Source organism: Heterocephalus glaber, unplaced genomic scaffold (assembly GCF_053883595.1).
Source record: "Heterocephalus glaber isolate CG9 unplaced genomic scaffold, H.glaber_assembly_v1.0 deba00001523, whole genome shotgun sequence".
Lineage (NCBI taxonomy): Eukaryota > Metazoa > Chordata > Mammalia > Rodentia > Bathyergidae > Heterocephalus > Heterocephalus glaber.
Genome location: NW_028258327.1, coordinates 24500911 through 24513706, shown reverse-complemented (window position 1 = coordinate 24513706; position 12796 = coordinate 24500911). Strand labels below are relative to the sequence as shown.

The 12796-nt window shown below is 33.9% G+C and overlaps 1 protein-coding gene across 12 annotated transcripts in view; it reads left to right on the top strand.

The window, feature by feature from the left end:
* Dop1a (DOP1 leucine zipper like protein A) overlaps positions 1–12796 on the top strand; it is a 98224-nt gene that overhangs the window by 73246 nt on the left and 12182 nt on the right. For all 12 annotated transcript variants that reach the window (XR_015441564.1, XM_087188111.1, XM_021240726.2 and 9 more), the window contains 10 exons: positions 3777–3911; positions 5767–5822; positions 6936–7040; positions 7884–7950; positions 8179–8323; positions 8480–8559; positions 9420–9529; positions 9792–9941; positions 10075–10136; positions 11971–12123. Coding sequence is in view for 11 of the 12 variants with exons in the window: in XM_087188111.1 (XP_087044237.1) it covers positions 3777–3911; positions 5767–5822; positions 6936–7040; positions 7884–7950; positions 8179–8323; positions 8480–8559; positions 9420–9529; positions 9792–9941; positions 10075–10136; positions 11971–12123 (1063 nt within the window). In the remaining variant the exon portion in view is untranslated. The remainder of the gene's footprint in view (positions 1–3776; positions 3912–5766; positions 5823–6935; positions 7041–7883; positions 7951–8178; positions 8324–8479; positions 8560–9419; positions 9530–9791; positions 9942–10074; positions 10137–11970; positions 12124–12796) is intronic.

Genomic DNA, 12796 nt, shown 5'->3' with positions numbered 1-12796 from the left:
GAATACAAAGAAAGTTTTCATTTGAGCTCAGTGTGATAATTCAGTTAGTTACTGTTTTTAAATGTAATTCATTTGGTTTTGATTGAATTATACGTGAAAAAAATTTGCTGCTTGCTTTGTGAGTTTGAAATCTCAAAGTGATTAGTATTAGAAATCATGACACATAATAGCAATGCTATTATATTAAATAATATACAAAATATGTGATTTCTGCACCTAAAAATTTATTTTTGTGTTCATTTCACAGTACATATGTACTGACATTTCCGAATAATAAAAATAAATAGTTCTGTCATATTACATTATTTTGCATGTGCAGATGTAGTTATGGATTTCAGATTGAACAGAATGGAAATCCTAGATTATTTAAAAATAGATAAGAGCTGTTGCCCAAGAAACAGAGTAAATGAATTTAAAAAGTCATAAACTCATAATGACATTAGGAGTGGTGATCATGGAAAAATAAGTATAATCAAAATTTTACAAGGAAAAATGAATGTCTGACTGAGTTGGAACTAAAGAGAGTGTATAGGTGACTGTCTGCTAAAGGGAAACCATTTCCTGCTGTAAAACCACAGATGGTGTTTTAAGTAGAATTAGCAGGTACTGTACTGTAGGCTGAAATCTGGAGAAGTGTTTGAAAACTTATATAGACATCTGTTTGATGCCTTCTAGATCCCCTTTCCCAAACATATCCAACCACCCTGTTCTCCCCTACCTAGCAGGAGACTGGAATTAAGAGTTTACCAAGAGAGTCTCTGCACCATAAGGCATGAGGTTCACACAGGTAGAATTTAACATGTTCACAATGGGGCCGTAATTCATGTCTCGCTGCCAGGTGGCTCTTATTTGAATTCTGTCCTTTCCGCTGGCTTGAACCACTGTGGTACTTGCTTGACTGTCCCATTGGATGGCTGGCAATGCTTCTCAGGGGGTCTTTGATTACCATAATGCAAAGACAGACATTGATTTAGCAGACCAGATGTCATCATATTACAGTTTCTTAAGACATTAAAATGGTATAAAAATTCTAATATAGTTGATTTGTGGTACAGTAGTTGTAAATGCATATTATATGTACCAGCATTGGGGTGCTTGTAAGATTCCCATGTTAAAATTTGGAGAATTAATTACTGATAAACTATTCACAAATATAAATAAAATTTTAATTTAGTGAAATTTGTTTCTTATAATTGTTTAATTGGTATGAATAGTATTAATACTTATATTTGGGCAGTAATTATTAAAACTCAAGCAACTAACTAGATTTGGTCCATTTATAGACTTTTTCTTAATTTTATTAATAAAAAACTGATGGAAATGTATTAAACATCATGCTGAAAGCAAGAGCATTCAGAAAGGTCTACAGACAGGTTGAACATTCATTATCCAAAATGCTTGAAACCCAAAGTGATTCAAATTTAGGAGTATTTCTGATTTACCTGTAGAGCATCCCTAACCTGAAAATTTAAAATTCAAAGTACCTTAAATCTGAGACTTTTTCAGTATCATGTCTGTGCATGATACTCAAAAAGTGAGGTTGAGCATCCCTAATCCAAAAATCTGAAATGACCTCAAAATCCAAAACTTTTTGAAAGGAAAAACACATAATGCTTAAAAGTCCAGACTTTGAAGCTAGATCCATGGGGTTGAAATTCTAACTTCTCTATTCACTAGCTATGTGACTTCAGGATAGAAATGTTACTGCAAAGGATTGTGTGTATTTCAGAAAGAAAAGGAAGGAAAAGATGAGAGGGAAGGAGAGAAGGAGGAGAGAAGGGAAGGATAGGAGAAGGAAGGGAAAGGAGGGATGAAAAGAGAAAAAGAGAGAAGAAGGAAAAAATCACACATCTATGCCTAGTGTCTAATAATGACCGAATACTAGCTATGTTATTTCTCACATTTAAACAAGATTAATTCTCACATTTAAGCTAGATTTAAAGAGTCAACATACTCTCAAGCGAATCAAATCGAACACTTAACATTTTAAATATTTTATTATATCTCTGGTGTGAGAAACAAAGTGGAAATAGGGAGCAAAATGTATAATAAATATTGGGAAATGGGAGGAAAATGTTCAAATGAGAAGCGGAACAAGGGAGAGGGGAGGAGGAAAGGAAAGAAGGCACAAGAAAAAGAATAGAAGCAAAAAAAAAAACCAAAGCTTTTTCGTAAATAAGGAGAAGAGGAGCCGGCAGGTGGGGGGGGTCGGATAAAGCAAGATATATCATGTACAAATACAAATTCCCTATGATGAATGTTATCATGATGTATATCTAAAACGTACCAAAAAATGTTTTGCTTCAAAAGAAAAAAAGAGTCAAGCAATGCAGGTAATACAGGAAAATGTAAATAAAAGCAGTAATAACTTTCAAGGGATGAAATCATATTGTACCCATGAAATAGGAGATTATAAGAAAAACTGTTCCAAAAATGTAAAATTTTCTTGGATGCTAATTCTGCAGCAGTATCATAGAAAGACTGAAAAGGAAAGTGGATAAATATCCGAAGTAGAATATAAGTAAAGATATGAAAAATACAAGGAAAGAGGTAAGAAAAGTAGGGAGTGGTGCTGGAGGCTCAATATCTTTTGGCAAAAATAAAGAAAAAAAGATAAGAGGAAAATATTAGTTATCATGAGAAAATCCTCAGAAATGAAGGATATTTCCAGATTATGCCCAGCAGTGGGAAAAGATGCATACTCAGAAATCAGTGTGCACTTTCAGAATACTGGGGGTAAAGAGGAAATCCTAAAATCTTGTAAAGAAAAATGATCGATCCCATTCAAAAGAAAAATGATAAAAACTTATTAATAGGAACAGTCAAAATTTTGATGGGAAAGTAGTCTGAACCTATATTTCTATAGACAAATTATTACTTGAGGAATTTTCAGCCATGCAGTGTGAAAGAAGGTGGGGCTGGGGTGTCGCTTGGTCATCTTATTAGAAGGTGCAGCTCCACAAGACAGGAATAAACCAAGATGCAAGAAGGTAGGGGATCCAAGAAATAGGGGTTTAAACACAGAAGAAGAGCACAAATACTTTCCAGGATGATGGTGACAAGACAAGTATCAACATGACACTTTGTAGCAAACCTAGAGAGTATTAATCTAGGATAGAACAGAAATGTCTCACAAGAAAAGAAAAGAAAAAAAGAGGAGGAAAAGGCACAAGATTAATTACCTAGATACTTGAATATACAATTAGAGATTTATAGTTGTTGCCACATTTAGTGATGAATTTGTGATAGATATATAGAAAAGCCAACCCAAAAAAGTTTTTTCACTGTAGGAAAAACAAGAAGTTGTGCAAGAAGAGAGACACAGTGATAGTACAATACACAGCACAACTATAAATAGTCATGTGAATACTGGATACTGATTTAAATAAAATTATAAAACTTGTTGGCAAAAGATGAAGAAAACTAAGAGAGCTAAGTCTGTTTTCTAAAGAAATTAATAGATAATGTCTAAATGGCTTTAAAAATTAGGGAAAATAGTACATGTTATGTAGAAATAATAGATAACCAATAGAATGGAACATAGTTGTGAGCAGAGATAGGACGAGGTACTGCCATTTTTTTTCTTACCAGGCTTATTGTCCCAGTTTATTTTGAATTTTTGAATTGAAGTCTATTAGATTTATTAAATAAATTTCACTTAAAGTGGTCAAGGGACTTTATATTAAGAAAAGGCCATAAAATATTCTCATCTATGAATTCTCTTAAAAATACTTTATATACACATACACATGTGTAAACACAATGGTGTTATCCAGGTTATTCCTGCTGCCAGTGAAGAACAGCTTTTACTAGTGGAACTAGTTCGTTCAATCAGTGTCATGAGAGCAGAAACTGTTATCCAGACTGTGAAAGAAGTTGTAAAGCAGCCTCCAGCTATAGCCAAGGAAAAGGTAAGAAAGCTTTTCTTCACTTTTGTTTACGATTCAGTTTTAGAAATGATGCTGAGAGGTGAAATATTTTTCTACATATTAGTGTCCCTTTAACCATAGTGCAATTGTCAAGATGACTGCATATCACTGCTATAATACACACACACACACACACACACACACACACACTATTTGTAGTCAATATTCTGATCATTCTTGTAGCCAGAGAAAAGCATTTCATTGCTCATACATCACAGGTAGTCAGGAATTGTATGACCAAATTCTTAGGGAAATTTTTTTGAGTATTTAAAGGAAAAACACAGAATCCAGGCCCCAGTGTTTATTTACATTTACACAGCTTCCTCGTTGCTTTCTTTTCTGAATATCTCTCATTTCTGTAACCTCCCCAAGTTTACCATGACCTTGGTTCCAGACAATGTCATTTCTTGACCATGTACAATAGTAAACTCTGTAAGCGCTACAAAAATGACAGTCCCTTCACTCATGTTTCTGTGTCTCTAATTAGGTAAACATAGAAGCCTACAAATCAGTCTTTAGTCCATTCTACTTAATCTACTCGGAATTTATGGACTTCTACTTTTTCTGCCCTTTATTCAAGCAATAGCAGGAGATCACACTTTTCTTAGAAATTATTTATCAACTACAAACATTAAACTTTGACACTCCAAAATTAGACATAATCATATCTTTAATAGAATTACGTACAGCTGAAAATGTTGACTTTGTTCCTTTTTTAAAACCTTTTTCTTCAGTTGCCAAAGAAAAGAGGGTGCGTGTGTGTTAACATTCTTATAAACTTTTTTTTTTTTAACACAGCTGGGGATATTTGTATATATGTAATATGGTACTGAGAATTTAACCCAGAGCCTAAAGCATTCTAGGCAATATCACTTAGTTACATCCCCAGCCTCCTTATTAACTTTTCAATAATTTCCTAGCTATTTTCAAAGCACTTCTGGAGCATTTTTTGTAGGATATTTGGTATTCACATGAAAGTTCAAGTCAGTGTAATATTTGGATGCAGACATTGGGCTACAAATGAGGGCCAGAAAAACAAACCAATTCTGCTCCTTCATCAAAGGCCACTCCTTACTAAATTGGGTAACCAATTTAGGGAAACCTTTGAGGGAATACAGTAGTTGGGTGAAAAAAAGAACAAATTGGCTAATGTCAGTGGACATCAGTATTATTTTCAAGGGGAGGTACATTCTTTTTATTATATGCTTAACTCATACTGTCTTTAATGGCTCCATTTTCAGCTATTAAGTACGAACCAAGGGCTGGGGATTTAGTTCAGTGGCATCGCGCCTGCCTCGCAAGCGAGAAGGCCCTGAGTTCAGTTCCTGGCACCAAAAAAAGAAAGAATGAACCAAATTTGAACTAACCACTAATTTAACATATATATATAGTCTTAAATACATATTTAATAAAGTTTCAACCTAATTCTGATAGTATAAGCTGATTAAAATAAAAAATTAAAAAATAGTTCTGGGAGCTAGGACCATAACTCAGTGGTGGAGTGTTTGCCTAGCATGCACAAGGCCTGGGATTCAATCCTCAGTACCACACCAAGAAAAAAAAAAGATTAATTCTGATGCTTACGGAGAGAATGATCATTTCAGAGTCATTGGTGGAATGTCAATTTTTGATAGGTGTAAAGCAGAGAACTTGAGAATTTTTCATCTCTTTTTAACTTTTAAATAACTTAATTATGAATTAACCCTACTAAATGGAAGAGAGCTACATGAGCTTTTTTAAATGATAGACTGGCAGTAAGATAAAGAATATGTACAACAATGAAAAAGCAAAGGCAGCATTTTTTATTCACTATAAAATTGATTTATTTTGTTTATAGAAACATCTTTCTTTGGAAGTCTGCATGCTTCAGTTTTTCTATGCTTATATTCAAAGGTAAGATTACAAATGTAGATCTTTCTTTTCTGCATCCACAATGTATAAAAGATACGGAAATATGGGAAGAAAAGCACATGAATTCCTTAAAGAAGTTGCTGGAGTTTTGATTTTTTTGTTTACCTAAAACTAAACAAATTCAAGAAACTAAGGAACATTGTTTATGGATATATTAATTTAAATCATACATATATAAATGTCCCTGCTATACAAATACTACAAGCCTAAAGACCTAAAGGTGTTGAAAATCCCTGGATATTAAAACAGTGAATCATAAGAAAATCATTTAAATACAAGTAAAAAGCTGGACCTACTTTTGAAGTCATGCTTATTGCCACTGAATAAGTATTTTGATATCAGTGAACATGCAGCAATCCAATTTGTCTTTTTTAAAAAATTAGAAATAACATGAAAATATCCTCTTGTTTGGTGTTCCATTTTATATTTAACAGACCTCTGAATAGAAGTTAATGGATTTGAGTTTTGGTAAAGTTCATACTTGCAAACCTGAAACTTAATCCTTCCTTATAGAAAGTTCCATTTTAATGACCAAGTTTGGTATCCATTTGTGATTTGTGACTAACATTTATAAAATTAGGTTATTTCATATATTTAAATTCATTGAAACTTAGAGCAAGAATTGCCCAAAATCTGAATTTGGATACAGAGAGGTGTTAGGGTTAAAGTTAGACTGAAAAAAAATCATATTAGTTTGTTACAGGTGGGAGACTGATATTCAGGATAGATTCAGAGCCCTCCCTACCATGAGGTGGAGACTTACAGGTGAAGAGAGATAGATCAGGATAGGGAATGTTTGATAGTTATTAAACTGAGAATTATTGTGTTGTATTTTTCTTTTGAGAGTCCATGTGATAAGAGATTTCTAATGCAAAATGTCTAGATTAAGAAATTGCACTATCTTTAGTGTGCTTAGTCATCTTCTTATATATTAGTAGAAAATGTAAAGCCTTTAGAAGTTTTATTCTACCATAAGTCTATAAAAGAATGCTTCAGAATAGGTAATAGAAAATATGTTAGAAACTTTAGGAAAATATAAAGAAACTTAAATTTTATTGTGGCTTTCTGTATATACAAATTATATTTATCTTGCAGAATCCCAGTGCCCAGTTTAGTAGATAGCTGGACATCACTGTTGATACTTCTAAAAGACTCTATTCAACTGAGTCTTCCCGCCCCAGGACAGTTTCTTATACTTGGGTAAGTAATTTCACTTAAAAATATGATTTTGAAGGGCTGAAGATGTAGCTTAGTGGTAGAGTGCTTGCTTAGCATGCACAAGGCTCTGGCTTCAATGACCAGTATCACCAAAATACACACACACACACACACGCACAATTTAAATAAAAGCATATTGCTGAATAAGTGTTTTCACTAACCATGTGGCCTCTCTACCTACTCACAGGGTTCTCAAAACCAGACATATAAGGCTTGTAAAAAAGGAAGAGAAGGGAGAGAACAGTGTGTATTTATACATAACAAGATTTAAGTGTGCTGAAATGAAGCTGTCACAACAGTACTTTGGCCTGGGTGAAGTGCAGGGTGAAAAGGTCTGAGAGGATGAATAGTGTGGTTAAAGGGGAATTTCCTAGAGGTGGAACATAATTATATATAATTATATATATAATATTATATATATATAATCATATATAATTTCATGTATTTTTTCCTTTGAATCATCACCAGATAATCCTGTTGATTAAAATTTTAAACCATCTATTGTGATTTGTAGCTGTTTCCTATAAGATTTTACTGTTTCCTCATCTTCTCAGTATGTGTGTACATGGATCAAACATTAAAACAGAGTTGAACATTTTTAGATATACTAAAAACTTAGAAACTTTGCTGCTATTAACATTATATGTGTCTTTTCATGCATGTTTAGGTAGTTCAGTTGAGTCACTGAAAATGAATATATATTCGATGAATATTTAAAATAGAAATTGAGGCCATAAACCCACTTACTGTGAGAAACTAGATTACATCATTTTCTTTAGACTAATACTTTTTGTTTCTATATTTTTGTTTTGGTGGCCTTTTTAGGGTTCTGAATGAGTTTATTATGAAAAACCCTAGTCTGGAAAATAAAAAAGACCAAAGAGACCTGCAGGTAAGGCATGCCAAAATTGTGTTTCCCATTGTTGTCAATTTGAACATAAGGGTCATATAAGATAATCTGTGAAGTTCTCCCAACTCCTAACATTCTATAAAAATGAGCAATGTCTATTGTAAAATATCTGTTGTCAGAAAATATAAAACTATGAAACTCCATAATGAATATTTATGTATGTGCAAATGCACACATATACTTCATAGTGGCTTTTCCTTGTTTCTTTAGGATGTGACTCATAAAATAGTGGATGCTATCGGTGCAATTGCTGGTTCTTCTCTGGAACAAACAACATGGCTGAGACGAAACCTAGAAGTTAAGCCTTCTCCAAAAATAATGGTAGATGGAACCAATTTGGAATCTGATGTTGAAGGTATTTCAGGCATTTAGGTTTGTTTTCTGTAGTCATTTCTGTTAGCACTGTGAGTAGCAAAAATTCATCCCCTTTCTCATTATTAGCAAATAGCTTTTTTTAAGTGGGAAAATACTAACCAGTGTGTTTACTTTACCTGTCTTTTCTCATATTTAGATATGTTATCCCCTGCAATGGAAACCTCAAACATAACTCCCTCTGTATATAGTGTCCATGCATTGACATTACTCTCTGAGGTAAACATTATCAAGTTTTTTTTTTAACGAGAACTTGTAAGTAAAGTTTGGTAATAAAATATGAGCAAATAATTCTTAAAAATTTTAATTTGAAAAGCCATCTTGTATTTCTAGAAATCACTATGTAGAATTAACAAATGTAAAGCTTTGGCCTTGTCTATTTTGATAGTTTTAACTTTAGTGACAATAACTTTAGACGTTCCCCCTCCCCACAACACTATTTTTTTAAATATATTTTTTAAGAAAGAAAACTGCTTTTGTATTCCATTATGATAAAGAGGAGTAAAGATGGTATAATGATGCTTTCACTGTGAAGGATTTTACAGGTTAGCAACATCTTTATATACATTCTCTGCCAAGCTATTTTTCATATTGTTACACATCTGTATATATCATTTTTTTGTTTCTCCTTTATAGATTTGGGTACTGAGCCTTACAAAGGTTAGAAAACTATTACTAAGGCTGTATAGCTATTAAATGACAGAGTTGGGACTTAAGCAGCCCAGTTAATTTGTTTGGAGTTTTCAAAGCCTCCTTTTAACATAGTAAGGGGAAAAGAATACTGAGTTTGTAGTCTTAAGTCCACTGTTTACTGTCACGTTAGAAGATTCTTTAACTCTTTTTTTATACTTCCCTGTCTCTGTTGGAAATAGCAAAATCTGTCTATGTCCTATAGCTAGAGTGGAGAAATAAGTAGATTGTGGTAGAAATCATTAATATAAAAGTGATTTAGAGAGACTCTAGTTTAGATTTTTCTCATTTTCAGGTATTTTAAGTTTTCTTACAAACTGAACATTAACACCTGTAGGTGATGTCAATTTCTACTCATAGATTACACCACTTCATTTCTCATGTTTCAGATTTTGGCTCACCTTTTGGATATGGTTTTCTATAGTGATGAAAAGGAGCGAGTTATTCCTTTACTTGTAAACATTATGCATTATGTTGTGCCCTATCTCCGAAACCACAGGTACTATCATGATTTACATTATTTCATAGCCTGCTGGAAACAAGTTCTGTTTATGGTTTAAATAGATTTAAATTAATTCATAGCCTGTTAGCAACAACTTGTTTCCTCATTGCCTTTTTTGGAATTAAGCACAAAGTTGCAGTATTTTTATGGTGCTGTTTCATATGTCATTCATTGTCTTAGGCAAATGTGAACATTTATCTATATTAGCACAATGATTAAAGCTAGAAAGTAGAGATTAAGGTGGTTTTCTTTCTTACAGTGCACATAATGCCCCTAGTTACCGTGCCTGTGTCCAGCTGCTCAGCAGTCTTAGTGGGTATCAGTACACAAGGAGAGCTTGGAAAAAAGAAGCCTTTGACCTATTTATGGATCCCAGTTTCTTTCAAATGGATGCCTCTTGTGTTAATCAGTAAGTCATCCTTTGGTTTCATACAACATGCTAAAGTAGCTCAGAGTCAACTGAAGTCAACTACTGTCCCACTAAGTTATGCTTTAACAGTAACAAGAACAAAGTTACATATCATAATGCGTATCTCTTACAGTTGGAGAGCTATTATGGATAATCTGATGACCCATGATAAGACAACATTTAGAGATTTGATGAGTGAGTATTGTGGAATGACAATCCAGGCAGTCTTTCCTTTGCATGATTCATTCTTTCTTACTTTGTTCTTTTTGGAAACTATTAAATTAGTTATTTGTCAAGATGTATACAGTAACCTTTGGAAATATAATATTAAGACTTACAATGGACAACTTAGTAATGAACAATAAGTAAAACTGTCCTTCTGGGACAGCTAATGGAAGGAAGGGATCATGCCTAAATTGGCTCTAAATTGTTTCTAGAGTTTCTAGAGAAGCGTTTCTAAGTTGTTTCTAATACACCATAGTACTATACCTTGTGTAAAGTAGGCACTCAGATAATTTTTGAACGAAAGAAAGATTAACAGTTAAGGCAGACAGTTGGAACCAACCCATGAGACAAGTCACTCAATCTCTGGGACTCTGTGTTTCTCCTCTGAAGGAAGGAAGAGAGGAGCCAAGAAGGTCAGAATCACCTTCTACCTCCCTTTCTACTTAATCTTGATGTCTTTATGTATTAGGGTTCCATTTAGTATTCTCTTGGAGGAAAAAAAAAGGTTTTCCTAATTTTTTTAAAAAGTGATTTGAAAATTACTAAACTGAAATAGCAGTGAAATTGTATGTGTCTGTAGAATTTTGTTTTTTGGTTTGGTTTGGTTTTGTGCAGTACTGAGATTGAATCCAGGGCTTTTGCACTGAACTATATCCCCAGCCCTTTTTATTATTTTTCTTTTTTTTTTTTTGGTACCAGGGATCAAACTTGGGTCCTTGCGCTTGCACAGCAGGCGCCGAAACCACTGAGCTAAATCCCCGGCCCTATTATTTTCCTTTTGATACAGGTTCTTGCCAGTCACTAATTTACTTTTGCAAGGCTTGAACTTTCCTTCCTTCTGTCTCAGATCTTTAGAGTGCTGGGATTATAGGTAGACACTACTATACCCTGCTAAACTTTATATAACTTCTGTAGCCCAAGCTACAGTCTTCTCTTATGGATTAACAGCATTATTATATCATCTTTTTCTCATCTTCATAAAGTTGTTTTAAATTTCAGATTCATCCACTTAATATTTACTAAAGGGCAACAGTGGGTCAGGCATTATGTTCACCTTAGTCAAATAAAAAAAAATATTTCAGAGAATAAAAAAATGTGAACGAAATGGGGCCATATGAAATACAGATTTTAAAAACCAGCTAAAGAGTTCATATTTGATGTAAAACTGAAGAGTAACAATGACAAGGCCTAGCAAGATTCTAGGAATAGGGAACAAAAATTTAAGATCTTGGGGTGGCAGCAAACATGATAAATTCATGTGATAGCAAATAAGATAATCTGGCTACAGATCGCAGAGCTGTGTGTAAATAAACATGAGGAAAGAGAGGTAGGTAGATAAGGCTAGACCATGCTGAAAATTATATTTTAAAGTAATACAAAGGATTTAAGCAGACTGCATAAAATATTAAAGCATTTTATAAAATAGTATCAGTAATTTTATCTTCTAAAACCCACAGTTCTAAATGATTATGTCTCTTCTACATTACGGTTCCCACTGCTTGGTCTTCTGGCATTTATATGCTGTATTTGTTTGCCAGCTCTTCTGTGGCAGAGTGGTCCCATATCCTCTTCCCCAAATTCCTCTCATTTTTGAATGTTACAGGGCATCTACATACACACTTATAAAAACAAGTAATAAGGCCAGAGGTTTAGCTCTGTGGCACCAGCGCTTGCCCAGCAAGTGCAAGGACCTGAGTTCAATCCCTGGTTCCACAAAAAAAACAAAACAATAAAAACAAGTAATAGAATAATCTTTTTACAGATGACTGTGTGTGTCACTATCTCTCTCACTTGTTTTCTTTAGCTCGAGTTGCTGTGGCTCAAAGCAGTTCACTGAATCTCTTTGCAAACAGAGATGTGGAACTGGAACAGAGAGCCATGCTTCTGAAAAGATTGGCTTTTGCTATTTTTAGCAGTGAAATTGACCAATACCAGAAATATCTTCCTGATATACAAGGTAAATAGTTAAAACTTTTTTTTTCTATCTTCTGAACTACAAGGCTTTTGTTGTTTCTTACAAAATGCTTCCCCTAAATTGTAACTTGGTGTAAAATATATCATGTATAAGTTGGCAGGAAATGCTATATAATCAGAAATTTTTCTACCATACCACAAAAATTATCTCCAGTATCTAAAAGAAACCAACACTGAACTTGTAGGCTCACTTGAATATGGTCTCTATTTTATTGTTTGGTTCACATTCCTTAGGAATTTATGTTGGAGGGTGATGTATGACTATTTCACTGTGGACAGGCATGTTAGTGCTTTCATTTTGGACAAGAAGTCATACACCCCTTAGGAGAGGACAAATATAGGCAGAGCCCGTAAGTTGTGGCTAGTTGGAGGCTATAGTTAGGGTATTGGGCAGAGGGGGGTTGCAGGGGTATATATAAGGTAACCTTCATTAAATGGGTTTGGTGAGCTCCTATGTGCAGAAGAATGCAGTGCATTCAACACCCCATACCACCAAATAGCTTCACAATCAGGATGAATTTTATCCAAGATATGGGGGGAGGGGGGCACAGAGGAAGAGAATAAAAAAATAAGATGTGTTATGTACATGTACCAACTCCCCACAATGACTGTACTGCAAACACATGCTAACAAAAAGGAAAATGAATTATTTTCTG